General features: G+C 39.8%; 1 protein-coding gene across 2 annotated transcripts in view; it reads right to left on the bottom strand.

Moving 5' to 3' along the window:
* cntnap2a (contactin associated protein 2a) overlaps positions 1-22,850 on the bottom strand; it is a 249,149-nt gene extending 226,299 nt beyond the window's left edge. For both annotated transcript variants that reach the window (XM_088282986.1, XM_088282987.1), the window contains exon 1: positions 22,459-22,850. In XM_088282986.1, the coding sequence (XP_088139112.1) occupies positions 22,459-22,555 (97 nt within the window). In that variant the 5' untranslated portion in view covers positions 22,556-22,850. The remainder of the gene's footprint in view (positions 1-22,458) is intronic.
* Between the last annotated feature and the right edge of the window lie 930 nt (positions 22,851-23,780).

The raw sequence follows: 23,780 nt of genomic DNA on the forward strand, positions 1-23,780 counted from the left end.
GATTTGTATTGAATAGACAAACATTCCACTTTAGAGTGCAACAGCGCGTATGTGCTAATGTATATATGGGAGAAATGAGTCATCACTATAATCCCACTTGGAAATCTGAGAGTAAAATAACCCAAAGGCAGTTAGATGCTGTTCCCCATCATGCATTTTGTCATTTTTACACAAAGACCAGTCATTAAAACACTAAAATCAACTCATCGGGTTTGCCTCCCTCCCCCAGTAAATGTGTGCGTTTTGTTTTTTTTAATTTGTTCCTCTTCTTGGCACGTCTCCCATGCTGCACTACTCTGTGACAGTAAACAGCATGTGCGCCAGCCTCGCCTTTTGATATGGAACATCAGGAGCAATTTCACTGCATCGCCAAACATGGTGGTTCCGGCACCACATTCAAAAGGAGGCCAGATATATAGACATCTGTGCCATTCCGCGTGCACACTCGGCGACAAACGATGAATCTTAACGTCAACGGTATAAGCTCTGCTGAAATGCACGATTCTCTTGCTTGGGTTAGCTTTATCTCATTCTACAATAAGGTTCTGTGCGTATAGATTGTGGAGCCTTTTATTAACATGATTGTCTTTAATTTTAATTGTGACTCTGCGATGCTTTTCTGCGACGTGAAGCCCCAAATGGCCTTTCGTTACATATTGCTAATGCTGCGATATAAATGACATCTCTTGAATGGCGAGTTTAACACAGCTTGACCTCGTCCTATCTGGTTTGATTTTGTGGCTGCACATGATATGTGGGGGAGGGTTTGACAGCTGGCTAAGTGCGTGGCAACTTAAACCCTGGCTGCATGCAGATGATGGGCTTAATCCGCCTGTTCAGTAGGTCATACAAGTATATCTACTGCACAATAGGTGCTGACAACCATTATTTCAGAATTCACAGTAAAAACTAGGGTTGTCAAAATTAAAGCGTTAACTCAGGATTAATTTTTGAAAAAAATGAACGCGATTAAACATTTTAACTCAGTTAACTCCGTTTTTTTTTTTTCAAACATTAATTTGCATAATTTGGAAAGCCAAATTCCAAATTAGCTGTACATCTTTAGCACATGATCTCAGAACAAAACACATTGCTTAAGTTACCACTGGGCCTGTTGGAGTGTGGTGCTTACAACTAAATGTACTGTATAAGTTTTGAAAATTGTTTCCAAAAAAAAATCCATCCCGTAAAGATGACTCAGTTTGGTGAAGGATCATACACTTCATATTTAGTGATTTTGAATTAATTACAATATATTGTTCAAGTAAATACCAGTTAAAAGCCTCACCAAAAATAGTAGTAGGAAAAATGCGATTAATCGCAATGAATTACAATTTTTTTGCGATTAATTAGTTAAAAAATGTAATCGCTTAAAAAAAACAAAAAAAAAGGTTTTAAAGTGTTTTATATGAAAGTAAAATGAATGCAAGAAAGGTACGAATTGAAACGCCGAGTATGGCAGGAGGAGGAAAAACTAAGAGTAGTGCGCATGGGATCTGACCTCTGTTGCTTGAGTCTCCCGACAGCACTAGAAAGCTGTTAACAAGAAGAGTCTATTTTCTTGGAGTGACGACAGAAGTTCAGAACTGGACTTTACAAAACTCCCTTCCATTAGATGCTCAAGGGTCGTCTCAGAGAAAGGTTCTCTCTGATGTGTTGAATCCGCGCCCTCTCAGCCTTTCAGACATCTTTTGCAGCCAAGTGCAAAGCAGAGAAGCAAGAAAAAAAAAAGACTTCAAAATGCATCACGTCAATCCTAACAACAGCATATGATTCACAGTCCTAGAGATCCTGCAGGGTTGTTTCAAAAAGAGACTTTTCAGCAGTTCTTGTAAATGGCAGTACGCCTCAATTAGTGTTTCCTGCTTCAATATCAAGGCTGCTTTATGTCATCAACATCAGTCACAACTCATTGGCTTGACTCATAGCTTCTTGACACATACAAATGTTAGAGCTGTTCTCAATCAGGAGCCATCTGCAGAAACTCTCAAAGAAGCACCAAACACACGCTCGCTGCTGAGCTCAATTGAACCAACAAATCAGTTTATGAAATGATTCAATTCAGTGTGTTCACTCAAAAAATTCTTCTGCTAACGACAAATCACTACTCAAGCTCCGTTGATGGCTTCACTCCCTGCGACTACCAAGGTTATTTTAGTTCACGAAAACTAATGAAATGACTAAAACTAAAACCGAAAAAAAAGGTTCATTAATTAATTAAAATAAAAATGATTTAGAAAAACAAAAACTATCTGAAACTATATTTTACGTTTGAAAAACTAATTAAAACTAACTCTAATTGTAGAGAAAATGTCCTTCACTTTTGTCTTTTTTCTGCAATTAATTTAATAAACAAACCTTTGAGGGTGGGTTTAAATGCATGTAATTCAATATTAACGGCACAGCCGTTTGCCATAAGAAGAGAAGGTTGAAAAGTTATCTGGCGGTTGTAGTTCCCTTGATTTCGGTCGCAAAGAATTGACGTCATCAAGGAGCAGTCAATAAAAAACAGCAAGCAGATGACATCGCCTTCGCTTGACATTTAACTCAGCCCGAAATGCAACACTAAGGTAAAAAGTGCTTTTCTTTTTTAGTTCCAAAATCCATCCATTCGTTATCCAAGCCGCTTATCTTCATGAGAGTCACAGGGGTTCATTTATATATGTAAAAAAAAAATATGGACAATAAAGTTCAATATTAAGTGATAAATTCACAAACAAGGCATCCTAGCTTTATTAAAATTAGGCCTAAAAGCGATATTCACCGCCCGTGTTGCGACTCAGTCTGTGGACTGTTACACTCTAACCTGTAGTATCAAAATATTTAAAAAAAATATATTTGTGTTCAATTTAATTACACAATACTTATACCATACCTTCTACTTGTGTGATAGATTAAAAATAAAACACTTTTTTTTTTTTAAACAAAAAATAGTTCTAAAACTAACAGTTTTTGGGGAAAAAAACTAAAACTAATAAAAACTAACAAAGCTGCCCTGAAAACCTAAACCTAAAACTAACTAAATAAATTAATTTAAAAGAAACACAAAAGGAAATAAAAATGAACTATAATAAAAAAATTCCCAAACTCTAATAACCCTGCTCTCCATCACCCAAAAAATGAAAATACTCGGTGTGCAAATACGCAGTGATACACTTGAATATGCGCCATGGAAATCACCAAGTCTTCCATTGCGGCCCAATCACAAGAATTTGCTTAGGCACTGAAACGTTTGACTTTATGTGAATCAACACTTGGTTGTACCAACCCAAATCGGTCCGGACCACACAAAAAACTATAGACTTCCCTACCCCTAACTTGTTGAGAGAATCAACAGTGCAGCCATTTAATGCAGCTCATTTTCTCTCAATTATTCCTAATCAGTTTATTTTGAATCAGGTCATTCCATCCAAAGTGACAGAATCCTTAATCATTTATGATCCATTGTTTATTGTAACACTGTTTCTTCATCATTTTTAAATTTGAAGATTAAACGACACATGCACGCAGCAATATAAATGGGCTCTGTAGTTGAAATGTAGAAACGTCTCCTTTGCGTGTTTGCAAGTCAAGTCTCCGGCAAACTTGAAAAGCTAAATATACGTGGTAAAAAAAGAATTGGACTACGTAATACTAACAAGAGAAAGTTCTGTTCATAACTGCACTCTGAGGAGGCATACACGGAAAAAGCTACTCGCGATAGCTCTACATTTGTTTCCAATTTGTCAGATGCAGGAGAAAATAATTTACTCAGGGACGCAGACGTACAGTCTCACAATGGTCACAAACATTTTTCTTTTATGGACCAGACAAAATGTCCACGCAAAATACTCACACAAGTTAAATGGGAAAGAAATGAGACAAGTTAACCAAAGAAGACACCAAGATATTACGTCCCTAAGGTAATGTGGAAGAAAAATAAAAACTTTGTGATCCCTCGCAAAAATTGCTATTTTTTTTGTTTGTTTTGTTTTGGGGGTTTTTTTTGCCAAGGGAATGTTTTTATGTACTTCCAGGTCATCTTCCAGGCAAACGAAATAAACACAGATGTAGCGCGTTCACCCATGGTTGAATTTAATTGAATTTTACTTCGAACTTGGCCTGATACACAAAGAATCTGTTTTTAATATTAAGGATGGTTTCCAAACGAATGAAACACATCTGAAGCGAGTGCTCAACAAAAGAGGACATCTCTAGAAACGTTCCAAGTCCTCCTCCATGATTATTGCAGTCTCCGACGTGTTCTCGGCTCTCAACCAGCCGCGCATCAGATGCTAGAGCCAAACCGACCTGGAAGAACATAAATATGCATAAAAAAAAAAGTGTTTCCTCCCTCGCAAAAAACTTTGCTTCATCTCGCAATCTTTATCTTTATAAGACAACACAAAGTTTTTTGCGAGGGAATGCTTTTTTTTTCTTCCATGTCACTTTAGGGCAGTGGTGGGCAAACTTTTTGATTGGTTCAAAAATTTGACTGAGGGGATCAGATGGATGGAGTGTTTTGGTAACCTCACCTCATTGGAGAAAAAAAACCAAACATTAAATTTAAAATGAAAGTGAACAAAAACATGACAACAATATATGTGTTTGAAAAACCACAGCATTTAGAAAATAAAACGTTAACAAGGTTTATTTATTTAATTTTTTTTTCAAGTTCGGCGGGCCGGATTAAAACGTATAAAGGGCCGCATGTGGCCCCCGGGCCGTAGTTTGACCACACCTGCTTTAGGGGGGGTCTATAAGATATAGACATGCATTGAATATGTGAGAATGAAAAAAATCAAACACATGTTTGACCAGCATTCAAAAGCCACAAATGTGCAACTATTTGTTTTTATTACACTAAGACACTTGGGCTTTTCGTTGAAAACGTGAGCAAAGTTGAAGTTAAGGTGATGAAGGGCAGGAAGCAGATGAACGACCCAGGACGAGACAAGGACAGCAGAGACCGGCTATAAGTGATGAGACGGATGAGGCTGTCACATAGTGATCGAACACCTAAGGGTACAAAGTTGACAGACAAAGAAAAGCAATGCTCGCTTTAATGTTATTCAGAGTTTCAAATCAGAATTCACCCCTCTTTGCTCCCACCCAATCATCTTAGCAACACACACTCATACACGCAGGCAACAATCTCTCTGCCCATCAACCTTGGCCTGTCAGTCTGAGCGCCATGGCAACGCATCACAGGAGTTCAAACTGAGGATTTAGGAAACGGATGAAAGCGAGGATTGATAGATACACGCAAGTAACAGAACAACTTGTGCTCGCGGAAGCACATTCAAAGTAACTGGTTGCAGGCGAGATGGCCTCGATGGTAAAGCAAAAGCGACAGAGGGAAAAAAAGGTTGTTTAGACACTTCCAGACAGCGATAAAGCCTGAGTTTAGACAAGCCTTTGTGGGTTTACAGGCACAGACACACTTTGAAGTGAAAGAGATTTAAGGCTGAAGAAAACGACTAATTAAAACACGTTGACTGCCATTGACGGCTAAAGACGTCAATTTATTTATTTTTTTTACTTGGCTGGTAGTGAATGAGTTAAATAAAAATTAAAAGCTATGCAATAGATGTAATTAGACACCAGGAATTTACTACAAAGGATGACTGTTGGGAAATGAGGCAAACCTAAACAGCTTGAGCTGCTCTCAATCATATACCACTAGCCATAAACGAGTGTATGCTAACCAGTACCTGAATGAGTTCAATGAACAAATCATATTCTATTTTGGACAAACGTGTGGTGCTTGCGTCCAGAACTTTTCTGCCAACGAGATCATTCTGTGGCCAATGAATGGCAGTTTATTTTAAGTGCCAGGTTTTCTCCCGTTAGACTACAAAGAGAAAACCTGACTAAACAGTCTGCAAACGAGCCTTAATTAGACCGAAAAGGACATTTTTTGGGAACCGCGGCCACATGATTCACACGGCGCATACGTCATCAAAATGCGATGCATGCATCGAGGGGAGAAAAAACAAAAACAAATCAAAGCGCAATGACGCACGGCTGCTGACATTCATACACATGTTGGAATACGTATACCAAGTGCAGCAAAGGCATAACCTGAAAATTTGAAAAGCACTTTCAGTTATGCTGAAGAAGAAGGCAAGCCAAAATAAATGTACTTAGCGTTTTCACTTGTCTAAACATGGCATTTTGATTAATATTGTGTTTGTGAAATATGAGTTAAGCAGTAAAATCCACCCACTTTTAGCCATCTCATACGGCGGCCATTTTGTCACTTCCGTCGACTGAAAATGACATCACAGTTGCTCAGGGCTCTGGTAACAACCAATCATGGCTCACCTCAACAGTGATGTCATATTCACTCGACAGAAGTGACAAAATGGCCACCCCCTGAGATGGCTAAACAGAGGATTTTGCTGCTTTACTCATATTCCACAAACAATATTAATCAGAATGTCATTTTCTTTCACTGGTGGGGCTGTGTAAAACATTTTCTTGTAAAGATTTTTTGAGTGGACTTCTCCTTTGAAAGCATATATGCATCATCCCACGTTTGCATATATTATAGCAAGGCATTACAGGTCAGCTATTGGTCGCTGGAACTTGCTCACTTCTGTTGTGTGCAACTAGCACCCTCCATGTTGCACACTAAATAATTTACTTTCTCTACTTTAGAGCCCAAGGCCAATTATCTTCAAAACAAGCAAACTCTTCCTCATTCATGTGCTTCATTGCTCCCCACTGGATCATCAGGCTTGAATTTAAGCATATAGCAAGCACAAGTCTTTTTTGGCTTTGGTCAGTCTCCACTTTTCTCCATGTCCATATTAGGATAAGACATTAGGATGCATAACAAAGTTGCATCATCAACTGCAAACCGAAACATGACCCATTTGGAAATCACTGTAAATTAATTTGAATTCACTCTGTAGAATGATTTCTTGTTTTATCTTCCCCACCTGATCCTGCTGCTAGCTATTTTATTTTATTTTTTTACTTTTTACCATTTCATCTAGTAATTCACTTGGATGCTTCAGAGCTGTCCTCTTACCGGCGTCCTTTGATTGAATCAACAGCGCCTCTGGTGGGTGAAGTCAAGTAGTGCACTCCTTTTCACCTCAATTGTCAGGCCGGTGACCAATTTAGGGTGCAGCTTGTCGTGTTCTTCAATTGAACCAAATAAACGTGGGACAACTGCGAACTTGTCGGTGGCTTTTCCTCTTCTCTGCTTAGTCACATACAAAGCAACAGCGCATGCGCAATATATCCTGTCAGGTCCGTAACCAAAGATCAGTTGTAGACGAGATGAATCCATCCCATGTAAAGCACTGTCGTTCACAATACAATACAATACACCACAGAGCCCACCTCTGGGAGTGGCTCGTGACTTGAGAACTGGCGGTGTAGAAAATGGACGGATAGAGTAATCGATTAATTAATATACTCTTATTTGCTTTAATGTGTGCGTTTGAGTTTGCTGGCAACCAGTTCAGCGTGGAACAGAGGAAAAAGTTGTCTCCAATAGTCTGAACTTTTTGGTATATGAACAAATGAATATAAATAAATGATTGATTGACTGGTTATCCTCAAATTAGCACTTCACATCATATCTTTTGGGGGGTACCTCTATGAGCTCTATGCATGTGAAAATTTATTTTTTGATGTGAAATTCTGCTTGGCAAAATTGAAACCAAGAGCTGGTTGAAAAAGGCATAGAACAGAGCAGAGCGATCAAGGAGAAGGAAGGGAAAAAAAGCGACAAGTGCAATACAGTAAGTGCTGAAAAGATGCAGTGGGTGGCACCAGGAATGTCACTCTCGCAAATAAAGAAAATGTTGAGGACAGCTTTAAAGAATTTCAGCTCCTAAAGTATCAGTCACAGTGCTGATGTGATATACTGTATCATTAAGTAACTGTAGCTGAGGTCCATATTAGATCCTGCTCATGATTTAGCTTGAAAAAGAAAATTAAACCAGGGTGTATTGTGGAGAATGTGACTGCAGGGAGGAGTAATTATTAAAGCTATAAAATTATAAGAGAGGCAGTGACAGGTATTAAAATAATTACAAGGTGACCAGGGGCATGAGAGAGATTCTTATTAATGGTAGCCAACTTTACCCATAGATTGTCTTTGCCTTTGGATTATGTGTGGCAAATCTCCAACAGGATATTTAACATTCGATATAACAGGGATGGCCAATGTACTTCTTTTTTTCGGTGTCTTTCATCAATACTTACAGCCCTTTGGAGTCAATGTACCACACACTGCAACAGTTTGCTTAAGACAAGCGGACTAAGGACATGGATTACTGGCACCATGAGGGCGAGATAAACTTCGTTGGTTCCGATGGTGTGGCAGCAAACGAACTGTGCTTTAATACATTAAATAATATTTTCCTCCACGTACTTTATACTCCCGCTCTCTGAATGTTCTGAGGTCAAATTTCAACTAAAAATCCATTCTCAATGTACTTTAAGTCGATTTTAGCATTTTCATTTTGGTCGTACCCACGTATTTTCTGCAAAATCCTGTTCCTTGTTGAGTCATTCGATGCAGATACTCGCCTTGAATCATGCCTGTGCTAACAAGCACAACATGCACGTAAGCGGTAAATAAAATCCCCAACTCTGCATCAGTAGCTGAACAGGATCACCCATTACCACCTCTTGGAGTGTGCAACGTGCTAATGGCTTTGGATCCCATTCAGGGAGTATCTTTGGTCTGGCTGTCCATTAGCTAGGTAACACACTGCTGACTAAACTGCAAATATAATGCGCTGGTCCGCTCTTCCACTTATTCCAGTGGCTCTTTTGTGAATTTTTTGTTAGTTCTATTTTTTTTGTGCAGCTCTTAAGAAAGGGACTATAAATATACCCGTTTATAAAAAAAAAATAAAATAAAAAAAAATTAAAAAAATAGGTAATGCATACTGACGATTCACTATGCACATATTTTGGGAGAATATCTTTTGGGGACAAAGACAAAACAGATATGGAAATGAAGCAAAGTAGGGAGCATTGCACCCACTGGGAAACACAGAGGTCCCAGTGTCAAAAGGTTTGATTTCAGTCACAGGGCAATATCAGTTTTGTTTTTTTGTGATCAGATAACAATAGCGCAACTCCAACGTGTGCTCAGTGTTGCACACCAAGCATAGAAACCGATCACACATGCAGAATGCGATTCAGAGGGAAAGAAGTGTGGAAAGATTGCTTAACCACTTGAGCTGGTTTGGGGGGGGGGATACATTGCTTAAGGAGACCTAAACAATAGCCAGCAAGCAGACGAGCATTTCTCCAACAACTGTATTTTTACATTTTTGTCCACAGGGGACTTGAACCTATGCCCTTGGATTCCAAAGCCCAAGTCCTTACAGACCATGTTAGTGTAGCCCAGAGCAATCATGAATTCTGGAAAGCACGCAACTCAAGAAAATGGCAGAGGAGGAGGCAGATGTGTGTACATATTATCTATCCCCATGGCTATACGTTTTCAAATTCATGCTAGTTATCGAGTACTCACAGAGCACTTACACGTTTCGGTTATGAACGTGCAACCTTCCTGTCAACTTTCAAGATGTTCAGGACAAATTTACGGACACACACGCATGTTATGTCCTGCAGTTAACGCAACAATTGCCAACTATCAAGACGTATACATCCATGATGGCCTCATAAATTCAAGACGAGACGGTTGCTGTGGATTTGCAAATGCAAACAGACAAATTGTCAACACAACATTCTAATAATGAGGTGAGTTAGTATGGAAAACAAGAACTAGCTTGTTCTGCTCCACTTTATGAGAGATTTATTTATTTATTTATTTATTTTACATTTTAGAATCAGTAAAGCCGAGTCGATTTTACAGTAAATCCAATGAAAAAAGTTATATTCATTATTTGGAGTTACCTTTATAGATTTATTTACAGAAAAGCCATTGTTTCAGTGTCAAAATTCATCTATCCATCCACCCATCATCTGTACCGCTTCTCCTCATTAGGGTCTCGGAGAGGGCTGGAGCCTATCCCTCCCAGCTATCTTTGGCCAGTAGGCGGTATACACCCTGAAGTGGTTGCCAGCCAATCGCAGGGCACACAAAAACGAACAACCATCCGTGCTCACACTCATACCTAGAGGCAATTTACAGTATCCAATCAACCTGCCATGCATGTTTTTGGAATGTGTCAGGAAACCAGATTACCCGGAGAAAACCCACACAGCCACAGGGAGAGAATGCAACCTCCACACAGGAAGGCCGCAACCGGAATCGAACCCATGACCTCTGCACAGTGAGGCCATCGTGCCAAACGAGTTGTCCACCGTTTTTTTTAAGTGTTTTTTAGCACAAGTACAATTAATAACCCATTTGACTTGATTTGTGATTCGCTAGTCTAAATATAACAGGTGTGAGTCCAAGATCTACAATATATCAATTACACTACAGTCACTGTGTATAAAGTATAATTTTCCAGATATCGTGATGATATCCTGATGTGAGGGACTTTCCTTCAGCCATGCATCTGAGCGAGCTGGAGCTTGCAAGGGTGCTGACTGACTAGATAAATCTATAAACCTGATTTGACGTTTCCCTTCTGCACATGTGCTCGTCTGCTCCGAGTGTGTATGCATGCGCACGTGTGCGTGTGAACGTAAATCATTGCTTGTCCCAGACAGATTAAAGATCTGAAACGGATCTGTGATCAGCTCTGCTGTAATCTTCTGCATGTTGGCTGTCGTCGTTTCATCTCTGACGCTAACAGACAGGATGGGAATTTATTAAGAAATGATATTGGAGCAAACTTGGACTCACTGTTTGGAAATGTCAAGCATACCACGCATTAAACTGCCTAACACAGATTAACCATCACTTTAATTAGGAATTAATTCAATTTCAAATTAATCAACTACGCTGCCAAAGGATTGACCTGACTGGGTGTAGGTGCCGCTGCCTTCAATATTTTCTACGTGGCTCTTCCAGAGGCAGTAAATTGATCTTATTGTTAATCAAGTCACGCAGCGTGTACTAATTAATTATTTGACCTCTTTCCCCAAAAGGTCAGGATTAACCAGGATTATTGTAGACTGGAGAGGAAAATTAAAGATAGACAAGTCACAGGGGAGAGAAAGTGATAGGAGTTAAAACAATTGTGAGGGAGAAAATGGAAGTGTGAAGTTATTTGGAAAAATATCTTTTAAGTGGACTGGCCCTTATAAAAACCTGTCGCTGGTATTATGAAATCTGCCTGGCAACACGAGCTAGCGGAATTCTGATTGGATAAAAACTCTCACCGACAAATTCAACACTAGGATATAATATGAAATCAATGTGAAGAATATGATCAGGATTTCTTGATTATGTTAGGCCAGCAGAGAAGGCCCTGAAGGCCTTGATCGCCCACCACTGATAAAAACAAGTTTGTTCGTGGAAATTGGAGACTAGATTTGGGGAAATTGTGACCATTCTGTAAATCAATGGTATAGTTCACTCGCATTGAACATTTGCCTCAAAACCTAAATTGCAGATGCAAAACCAGGCGTGGGCAAACTACGGCCCGGGGGCCCGTTCAATGTTTTAATCCGGCCCGCTGAACTTGAAAAAAATTAAATGAATCAACCTTGTTCATGTTTTATTTTTAAAATACTGTGGTTTTTCAAAGACATTTATATTGTTGTAATGCTTTTGTTCACTTTCATTTAAAATTAGATATATTTTTTTTCTCTGATGAGGTTAGGTAACCAAAACACTCCATCCATCTGGTCCTGCTCTGGCCCCTCTGTCAAATTTTAGAACCCATTGTGGCCCGCCAATCAAAATGTTTGCCCACCCCTGCATTAAACGGCTCCATGCACATTACCAGTTTAAGAAAAACAATGACTAGGACCTGTTAAACCAGAAAAAAACACCACAGTAAATGAAACATTACAGAGTGAGAAAGTGGGGAAAAAATGAACAACGAAAATTGAGCACTAACCAGAGAGAATAAATCCAGAGGTGACGTGAAAGTGAGAAATGGAGCAGGAGGCAGAGCAGCATGAAGTTCATACACACGGTAAAGACAAATGGGACCACGCGAGGGAGGCGGAGACGGCGAAAGCAGTGAATTAAAACAATATAGAGGAGATTGTTGAGAGGTAGCACGTGGGTGGAGGGGATAAAAGGAAGCACTGACCCATGGCTGACTGGGCCGCAGTACCTTGAAACAGAGCTTTTATGGACCTCACCAAATCCATGTCAAGGCTTTTGCCCGTGTGTATGGAGCAAAAGCAATTTTCAGACACGTGTGTCAGCACACACACGCGCGCACGTAGTCATTGCAATATATATAAAGACAGAGTGGCGCATTCAATCTCAAGTATCTCGTCATTTTTATGTTCCTGTGGCACCCACACGTACAGATTCACAGATGTGCTCACGTCAAGGCAGGTACAGTATATCTACTGCGTGAGATATAAACAAGCAGCCCGACGCTCGCGCAAACGTCTTGCCGGTTGTGAAGCCAAGGTTGTCTGAAACACCCATTATGGCACTTTTCACCCACCATTTCTTTGACAATTCAAAAAAAAAAACATCACGCATCTAAGGACAATGTATAAGAGTCAACTCTTATCCATCCTCTTATCCAGATATGGGCAAACTACGGCCCGGGGGCCACATGCGGCCCTTTAAACGTTTTAATCCGGCCCGCCGAACTTGAAAAAAAAAAATTAATGAATAAACCTTGTTAATGTTTTATTTTCAAAATACTGTGGTTTCTCAAAGACATTTATATTGTTGTAATGCTTTTGTTAACTTTCATTTAAAATAAAATGGGTTTTTTTTCTCCAATGAGGTGAGGTTACCAAAACACTCCATCCATCTGCTCCTGGTCCGGCCCCTCTGTCAAATTTTTGAACCCATTGTGTCCCGCCAATCAAAAAGTTTGCCCATCCCTGCTCTTATCCAAGCTAATTTTTCTTGTATCAGCTAAGACCTCAGCACAAGGAGAAAATCAATTTGATCAAATTGGGATGACAATGGATGCGTCGCACTGAGGAGGCAAAACAACAAAACACACACAAATATGCAAACTCTTTGAAGCTGTTCCCAGAACTACAAATTTCTCCCACTTACACTTGAAAATACACACTGAAAAGTTTTTCTTTTTCAAAGTTGCACAGTAAAGTTGATGGGAGTAACATGTAAGGTCAATACAAAGGGAGAGAGAGAGGAATAAAAGTCAGTTTGCATTTGAGAGAGAGTTGAACAGATGTTGCCGCGTGGCTTTTAACTTGTAATCCGATTCAACGTGCCGCCACACGCAGCTCAAAAGGGTTAATGTTACAGAATATAGGTTAAACTCAAAGAGGCAGACGAATATGCTTTCCTTCTCCGTTGACGATCGACTCCTTGCGACGGTACATCCATAATTCAATAAGCACCGCTGTTGAACACCACATATTTGTGCCAAACTAGAATGAGAACCCAGTACCATATGCCAATTTTTATATGAACGACAAATATCTAATAGGATCATTTGAAGTTTAACATAGTTTTGATGACATCCATGCGCATTGTATACACTAAATAAATGATATATGGCGAACCGGTATGTCTGGAAAAAGGCTCACTGAGGCTTCCACACGCAGCAAAGGTCCAAATTATTCATAACCTGCATGATACTTAAGTTAAAGTCGGCCTGGAAATAGCACAGGAAACTGGCAAAAAAAAAAAAAAAAAAAAAAAGAAAGACGCTACGAAGTTGTGTCAGAAATATTCATCAATAATATGAATTATTCAATTTGTTTTATTTTAAATAAATTCATAATGGTAGAACATTGGATATTTTTTTTTCCAGCAAGATAACAGTGCAAACTCATGCGTAATTTGAGTATTAACCGCATGTCGACACCTTAGAATTCATTTATATTCTATATATTTATTTATTTATATATATATATCGATGAGTCATCAAACGGTAACATGCCATTCTAATTGAAACATGCTCAAATTTCGCCATGTTTATTTGTTATCAATAACAATTACGATGAACAATAATGCATCGATCGTACTACTTTGCCGAGCAATTAAATGCGACACAGAACGGACTCTGATCTACCTGCTGTTTATTGACGCCCAATGGCTCCCCTGTAGAAATATTCGCCGGCCGCAATAGTTGTCAGGATTCACTCGCAGGCTTCCTGGATGAAATTGGCAGTGTTTGAGTGTGGGAAGGAGTGGCGAGGGATCATGTTCTTCTCGTTATATGAGCGAATCCTGTTTCATCGCTGGACATGAGACAACTCTATTAAACGCTCAGCAAGCATTGGATGCAGTTCAAGTGTATGTAGAAGTAATACCCAGCCATAGTGTGACTAAACCTGTCTGCTGTGAAAGCGAGTCCTTTTTCACTTAACACTGCTTCGGTGAAATGTGAGGGAGACGATGAATGATAATAAAAAATAATACAGTGGACATTGATGAATTAGTGTCGTGTGGCACAGTATGACATACTTCCTAACCGGATTTATGAAAAAAATGTCATTTTAAATCAACTATTGAACAACAAATGGTTTGAAGCAAACTACAAAATAAACAAACGCAGAGTGTATTTTTTTTTCCCAGTGCAAAGGCCTCTCTTGCATTGAATTACCATTCAAGCACAAAAGTGCTCATCAGCAAGCCAACATTAAGTACGGTCATTTTGTGTTTTTTTTTTTTATTTTTTAAACTCACTCAAATAGTAATTATTGAACTACTAGTTATGTCCTGCATGTCATTCCAAAAAATACACACAAAAAATATTAGGCCTACTCCCATAGTAGTAGTATTCAGCAGGGGACTGGACTGGCAAGTGAAGAATGAAACTCTGTTTATAATTGATGTCCATTAAAATGTTTTTTTTTTTTTGGGGGGGGGGGTGTTTAGTTTTTTTTTTTTTGTAAACCCCCCAAAAATTGTTGCCCCCCAAAAACATAAACAACCAACCCCATCTCCCACTCCTGCACCAATAATAAATAAATAATGGGAAAACACTCTGAGAAGACTGCCAAGCCATGAGTATTCGGGTTCCACCATAATAGACGAAACATAATTAAAACGAGTTAAAAAAAAAAAAAAAAACATTTCAATTTTATTTATATGTTTAAATGAATCACAAATGCAGTGAGACCGCCAGGTGCTCATCCCTGACCTACACCAAAACACAGAAAGCTGAGTATTCTTGATTAATATCTCTGACATTAGGCATATTCAAAGTCCCGAGCAGTCTAACGAGCAGAAAGTAACAAATGAAAGTCACAGGGTGTACTTGTATATTGCAAAGCAAACATTGTCTGGTGAATATTGCAGCACGACTTGTCAGTCGACATTAAAATCAACGTGGCCTTGTTCCCACAATGAAACATGGATAGCCTCACTGCAGCATTCGGTTAGAAGAGAGTCGTTTCAGTACAAATACATAAAAGGATGGTCTCACTGTGCTCGTCAGTTAAAATGTTATTATAATCCCACAATACTTGACTGCAGCGCCCATGGTCAACTCAGCAGAAAACGTTTAACAGCAATATTCTTTTAGAGGGATTGCTGGAGACTCTGTTGTCTGTTGCCAGGTGGGATAAGAAGTTATCTTGAGCGGCTACTCTGCAAATTTACAAATCTTTGCTCATTCCTCTGAAAAACTCTTGGATTCCGTTGGATTCAGTTTTATTTGATTTATTTATTTTTTCACGTGAATGGGGTTTCTGCATTACAGACATCCTATAGCTGAGAAAATATCTATAAAAATATGTCATATATATTGATTGTATTTGTCATGGTCCGTTCTTTTCATGCCTCGTGTTTATTGTCTGCTCAGCTGACGTGGGGGCGTTCCCTCCAGCACCTGTTCCTGTCTTGTCGTCACGGCTGGAGAGACACGCCCACCTGCCACGCACCTGTTGCCCATTGACTTCAGTGATTACTACGCTACTTAAACGCGCCGCGCTGACGTCTCAGCGTGGGAATATTCCTTTGCTCACGTTCATGACCCAAGTGTTGATTCTCGATTCCTCGTTGTCTGCCTCACGTATTTCTCGATATCGTTTCTGGTTAATGACTCCGCTCTCAGCCTTTGTCCTTCTCGGTCGCGTTCGTTCCTCGATTGGCTTTCCTTATCCTTTGGTGGGAAGCGATTTTCGTTCCGTTCTGTTCCTTGCCTTTTGCAATCGATTTTGGTTTTGTCGTTATTTTCCTGGTGCGGTTTTCCACCAGCGTTTTGTGTTGCACTTTTCGGTATCGCGTGATTGTAGTTATAGTTATAGTGTACATTAGAATTTTTGTTGTAATAATAAATACCTTTTATGAAGAACCCCACTTCTCTGTGCCTGCGTTTGTGGAGTCCCTAAATTGCTTTTCCGGCGGCTCTGGAAAAGCAAACCCCCAACAGTATTGTCTTTGGTGGTATAAGAAAAAGGTTAAAGGGGGGAATCTTTGCTGAGATTTGGAGTACAAGCGTCAATTCTTGAGAACTTTTGTTTGCACTTCAAATTATTTGACTTTCAACTACTGTATACCTGCAGAACAATCTCATATTGTGGGAGTTATAGACTGCTGTATGAAACAATATCTTTACAGGAACAAAAGCAAGCACTTGAATTGAAATGATAAAGCCAATGCTATTATTATTAGTTATGTTTGGTTATTTTGTTTGATCTAATTTTAAAGGACACGACCATTTTTTTGGCTTTAACCCCCAAAGGCTTAAGCCATATCATGCTTATATTCATTCAAAGTCAAATTCATATGCATTAATCATAGTCTGGCTAAATAAAATTAATTGTGTTTCTTTGAGTGCTTTTTGCAAAGAAGAAACGTATAATTCAAGTATTTTTGTCCCTGAAGCACCCGGTTCCAACGTTTCCATGGGGTAAAATATTTATGTGATGATAGGAGAACTTTGCTAAATTTAAAAGCTGTGAGCGACTAAAATGGGAGAATGCAGCACTATTGTGTCAGTTTGTCTGTAATCCATGCCCGTGCATGCACACACACAAAAATGCTGGAAGTGCAAGTGAATGCACTAGCGGACGGTTCCTATCACACTGCTGAAAAGACGCTAGCAGGAACTGTGTAATCAGGGTACGAGGGGATGTTAGGACCCATTGTGATAGACTAAAGATGAGTGAGGTCATCAGCGTTAGATGACACTGCTCAAGGAAGCAAAGTAGAGATTACGATACATTGGCGGCAGGATACCAATGAGAGGTGATCAGTTGATAACGGGCTGCAAGAGAAGAGAGGGAATCAACAGCTTCCAGTTGATGATTGTTCAGGAGCAGGCGAAAATGAAGTGAAAAAAGGATCAAAGATGAAGTTAGAGAGCAGTAACGTTTCCCAAAAATTGGATATAAAGTAACACAATTAACAACTTGACCTTGAAAATGTAATTATGGAGACACACTTGTCAGGCGGGTGCTCGCATAATTATACACAGAAGCCAATAGTAGCTAAATGCCACGTATTGGTTTGATCTAATCTGAGACAACCCAGTCCGCTCCCAACTCTAATCCTCTGCCTCCAAATGGGACCCATTCGACTGTGCGCACACATGGGCAAAGCATTTAAACTGGAATCAGGATTAAAATTGTATGTTTTAGAAAATGATGCCACACTGACATTGGATCTTACTGAAGAAAATGGAAAGGCTATTGACAGTGCCCGGCGAAATGACCAAAAAAGTGCTTCAAACTAAAATGGGCAACAGGATGCCACGAAATAATCTCATTTAGTTTGACAGCGTATAAAATGAATATTACAGAAGAAGAGTTGCCCCGGAGGTACGAGCAGACTGATGTCTTTGTCAAATGGCCTGGCATGCTTAATGGGATGAGAAAAGGCTAATCTGATTCTATATCAGACAGGCGCTAGGGGCATCCCATTTAGCCACCCACTGTGCTGCGAGCGCGCCGTCTTGAAGGCGCGTGCTTTACTTTGCGCCTTGACGGCAACTTTACAAAAAAATTGTCTTTGCGGAGCGATTTGGAAAAAGAGGAGTGGGGGGATTTTTACAATGAACATACTGCAAATAGTTAACACTTATTTAGATATTACGTGCATATAGAAATAGAGCAGTTAAATCCAGAAGTATTTCCTAAGTGACAGAGTTTAAGTTTGGCTTTTATATAACATAACGATGGATTTGACTCATGTTGTAATTTAATCATTGGTCTGCCGTGCATTTGATACCTCGGCCTTAAGCGTGGAATTATCCGACTTAATCCACCTCCTAATAACACCTCGATCATTACCATTGTAGAAAACATCAATGCTAACAAAAACAAAACAGAACAGAAGACAGCTATTCCCATTTCACCAGGAGACGATAAGGATCAATATTTAGCTAATAACCTGGCAAAAACATAAAAATGACAATTTAAAAAAAAAAAACATCCACCCCAAAGATAATAAATATTAAATGTAATCTGTGCAGATGGCCACAGAAAGACAGTAGGCGAGTTGAACTTGGCTGTAAAATGTTTTCATCTAATGACGGTTGCTGATGTCATCAAGGACCAAAACTGTAAGGATATATATTTCATTTGACATGAACAAACCTCTTCGTGTATACTTTTTACACAATTTTACTCAATTTAAAACGGTCAAATAGCTTAAAAACAAATACACCGCCGCTCTTGAACGGAACTTATGTTTGCGAAGTGTTGCAAAAGTGTGAAAACATGACTTCAGTTTCCTCGTTCTGCCGAAGCTGTGTGGCGTGATTATCGCCTGTATTTAACATCTGGGGGGTTTTTCATTAGACATTTACAAGTGAAAATAATCGGTTCCGCTGGATTGAATTGGCTTGTTTGTTTAAAATTGAGCCCTGTGATGCTTTGTTGGAGAAGAGCCCTTGATCGTGTGTCACGGCGGTTAAATCTCCATTTCATATGAATATACACTTAATGGCTGGGTTAGTTGGCTCATTGTTTTACTAATTGCATCAATCATTGCTGTAGACCATTAAGAGGGCGTTTGTGAAGACGTTATAGGGCAGACGTTTGCTTTTGTGACATTTTTTTCATGGTGGGGACTTCACATGATCGCTGACTTAGAAGTACTCGGCTGTTGCTAACTTTGTGTTTGTGTCTAAATCAAGGCCAGCGTTAAATTTGAACGAATCGGTCCCTGGGCACTCAGACAAGTTGCCGTTTTTTTTTAGTTTTTTTTTTAACATCCTGTAAAGTTTTCATTTTGACACTACAAGGATTTGATATGTATATATATTTTTTTTTATAACAGGTATTTACTCAAATAGCATCTTGTAATTATTGTAAAATCAGTGTATTTTAAATCAAAGACTGTTCTCATAGCTTTTTTTGATCCTTGAATACGATCTAAGTGGAGTCATCTTTACAGATTTTTTTCTTAGAACAATTTTCAAAAGGTATACATTTTGTTTTGTCCACAAGCACCTCACTCCAGCGCTGTTGGTTTGCAACAAGTGGTAACTTAAGCAGGGTGTTTTGTTCTGAGATGATGTACCAAAAGATCTTCAGCTAATATGGTGCAGTGTTTGAATTTGGCTTTGCATGATATGGAAATTAATTTTGGAAGTAAATAAAACTGAGTTAACTGAGTTAAAATATGTAATCATGTGAATTTTTTTTAATTAATCTTGAGTTAACGCTTTAATTTTGACAGCCGTAACTTATATATCTGGGATAAAACGATTTACTCAAGCCCCAATTCAATTTGTTTTTCGATTTTCAGTCCCCAATTTCAATTCTATTTAGAATTTTTTTTATTATGGTAACAAAACGAATCACTCATTTTATAACCAAAACATATTTTTGTTCCTAACATCTGCATTTTTAAATTGTTCCAAACTTTTTTTTAAACTTGACAGAACCAAACTTGAAAATGAATGACTAATTTTGATACATAAAGCAATCACAAGGCAAAGGTGTGGCGTGTCACGTATCTGGTCGTTGCTTGATTAAGCTACTGGGACGCCTTCTGGAGGAAAAACAATTGAATTCATAAATGTATGTTCATTTGGCTTTGTATATTTATTAGCTATAGTTCCGAGCCGGTGCTTTCAAAGGTGGATCTCATCCAATTTCGCTATGGCAACTATGAACAAGTGTTGGCAGTGTGTCCGTCTCCCTCTCTCCATTACCTCCCCAATCGTGGCATGAAGCTACGCTCTTTCTCGCTCCCTCTCTCCCTGCTTTACACTTGGCTAGCCAGGTGATAAGGTCGGCCGCTCCATCACAAAGCTATGTGCACAGGGATCAAGAAACTCTTGAGCCGGGGGGAACATTTATTGTCATCCCTGTCTTTGTTATGATTTTGTTATTGGTTGTCTTTTATGTTTTTATAAGCTCCATTTTTGCCGCATGTCAAAAGAAGCTCTGGATGTTCACACGGAGATGCATGTACTGTGAAACAGCAAATCATTCATGGTGCTGACATCGCTTCGCCGACACTTGGCACAATGTACATACTTTGGAGAAGAAAGTTTGACCTTTCACAGACTATGTGACAAAGTGTGAGTTATTATTACGTCAATTAATTAAGACTCTAAAAGAACATTCCGTTGAGTTTTGCTAAAAAAAAAAACACACACAAATAAAATGAAATCAACACGAGTCAACGTTACGTTTGCAAGTGCCAGGGAACAAACCGAAAGACTCAACCTTTTAAATAGTGACAGAGCTCGGTTAATTTTAACATGACTGAATTTTTCTTTTGTCCAGGGCATAAAAGTTAGAAAAACTTAGCTCGTGGCAACGTATAATGGCCGCCGGTGGTTTCACTTCTCGCTACACCGAATATGACATCATGGTGCCTTAATTTTCTGGTTTTAAGAGTGACTCGCTGTGGCAACCATAGAAAAGATTTACAAATTACAGCCACTTATCAAGTACAGCGTTTGGGTGATTTCAAGTAATCCGGTTCAATAAACATTCGTAACGTAGGTGATGAGACTTTGTGTACGAAAGAACCCGTTCAACGAAAACTCATTACATCGTGTTCCATGAAACTCTTCAGTTTTTCCACCCACATATGCTTCTGTGTGTTCTTACAACAGCGTACATGCAGTTCCATGTGCGTTCATCTTATTTTGCCGGAGCGCGCCAGAAAGCAATTGATACGATTTGAGGCAGCCAATTAAGTGACTGAGGAATGCATCTTAAAGCTGACAGGCGCTCAAGGCATAGTGTGCGTAGGAGAAAAAATCCCATGCTTGAATCAGAACACACAATCATTTGCAGGAGTATACATGCATTGGCATGTAAATGTGAATGCAAATCAACACCAAAATACATGCGCACACCAAAGAAAATGGGGGTTGGATCTTGTAAGAATCTGCATTTGCTCATCTGTGTCAATCTTTTGGACATTGTTCTGGCTCCGGTTCCCACTTTGTGGCTTAAGCAGCAAAGTGAGCGCGTTTGTCACCATGTTTACTATAAAACGCAATATCTGTGGGAGATTTTCACTTGAAGCCCTTTCGAAAGGACAAACATTCTAGCACTATGATTCTTGTTGAAGCATCAAGCTGACAAGAGAGTGACTCTTCTTGCTCCTGAAACTGACATTTTAATAAGGAGCAGAACACATTTCCATCAAAGGGATCAATACATAAAACAAGATAAAGCCATCACTGTGAGGTCAGTGTTAAGTCAGGACTTATTGAAGGAAGACCTTGTCATCTGTAGGCGCTTTGCATCTCTGCTCATGCACAGCCACGCACCAGCGTCTCCAAGGAGCGTTTTTCTGACAAAGTGTATCAGATGGGAAGATTAATGAAGCGCATCCCGGGACACACTCATCCAGCACCCGGGAAGTCCACATCGGTCATTCAGAATCCATCAGATTACTTCCTCAGCCATCACCAATGACATGGAATTGACACTATTTATTAAAACCGGGTCTTTCAAAACATCAACAAGATACAACTTCAATTGAGGTATTGCAGTTGCAATGAATTCTAAAAATAGCAGCTCCAACTTTGTGAAGGATTGTGCTTCGTGACTTTATGAATGCTAAAAAAAAAGTGTTGTCATAGCCAGATTCAGACCGAGCATTTAAGTGACTTCATAAAAATTAATGAAAAATGTTGCATTACTCAAACAGCTTGCAGACAAATAGAAAATAGCTGCAACCTATTCTGCACATGGTCAACAGCAAAAACTCTTCTTTTTTTCGTGTGCATGTGGATGAGTGCTCCACTTCTGCAGGGGGAAAAAAGTAACTGACATCCGGGGAAGAGTGACCAACACAGGGGGAATATAACACATTTAAAAGTCTCAATGGATACTGCTGACCTTACGCCACACGCTGAGCGGAGTTAACACGTGTCAGTGCTCGTCCCTCCCCACCAAGCGCCACACGGCCCCGTGCCACCTCTGCAGGAAAGACCTGCACGCCGCGAACTACCGAGCTCCACTGTGACAAACCTTCAATATCGTTCACCCCGTCAACGCGCACGCAAAAAAAAAAAAAAAGACACCAAAAGATAAACTTACGGGTTGTTGGCAAAGCTCCTCGCACGCAGTTGACGTTGCAGAAAATCCACAAAGCCGCAAGCGGTAACAACGTCAGTCCTCCTACAGGACGGTGCATTTTCGCAGTCGGCGTGGAAGCAGCTGACAAGAGCGAGAGAGGAAAAGCTCTCAGAAGAAAACAAAGCGGAGGCACTCTGTCCGTCCGTCCGGCAGACTTGAAGAGAGGAGCGAGGCTGCGCTGCGCTGACTGTGCCTCACTGTTTCTCTCTCCACTTTACAAGTAAAGCATGCAAGGATGCTCGAAGGAGAAAGACGAGGACACAGAGGAGTGAGACGCCACAAGCTCCGATGCTTCGCGGAAGCGTGTCAGTGCGCAGCTGATAGCAGCGGTCCTGTGCACTGTCCGCGGTGCTGAACTTATCTCCTTTTTACTCCCTCCCTCCTTTCCTCTCTCCCTGAAATACCTCCGCTTTCAGCCACACAGTGCCCCCTCCTTCTCTAAGCGGTGGTAGCCAGTGAGAAGAACACCCCCCCCCCCTGCACACACGCTCACTGTCTTCAGTTTTCTCATCCTCTCATTTCGTGCTTGGTCACAATGAATACAAGAGTGTGAAATAAACTACCATAGTGTTGACAGACAAACGGGTTACAACAACAACAAAAAAAGAATTAAAAAAAAAAGCCATTTGAATAGAAATGGTATGCCCTCTTGATGATCAATAAAATGTTTTGCTCTGACCCAGTAAAAACCGCCGATCTATTAACACAACCAAAAATATATAGTGCACTGCATGATAATAATATCATATATTGTACTCCTTTTATGAAGCTGAAGAGTCACCAAAATAAAATAGATAACTTTGGATATCCTCATTCGCTCCAATACTTAAGGAATTAAATGTAATTGCACTACCCGGTGAGAAAGGTGACAAATTACACCAGTGCATCAAACTTTTGATTTGTACAATGTGCCATGAATTCAGCTGCAGCACCAAATATGAGACGGTGGTCCTCAGTCAGAAGAGAGTGGAGTTCCCTTCCCGGGTCGGGGATGAGATCCTGCCTCATGAAGAGGAGTTTGAGTAAGTGCGTGATGGAGCAAGGAGAACGACGTTAGTCTGTTGTGATGCGGACTCAGTATCGGTCTGTCGTGGAAAGGTGAAACTCCCGATTTATTGATGATTCGACACAGTTCTCAGTTAATCAGTATTGATAATGAGATCGAGAAGAAACTGAGGTGAAAAGTGGTGCATTGCTTGCTGTCACCAGCAGAGGCAGTGTTGACTGTTTGCAATGAAAAAAATAATTAATAGCTAACAATAACAATAATGATAATGCATCTG

The sequence above is a fragment of the Idiotropiscis lumnitzeri genome, chromosome 19 (assembly GCF_059441095.1).
Source record: "Idiotropiscis lumnitzeri isolate Australia: NSW breed Sydney's pygmy pipehorse chromosome 19, RoL_Ilum_1.0, whole genome shotgun sequence".
In the NCBI taxonomy this organism is placed as follows: domain Eukaryota; kingdom Metazoa; phylum Chordata; class Actinopteri; order Syngnathiformes; family Syngnathidae; genus Idiotropiscis; species Idiotropiscis lumnitzeri.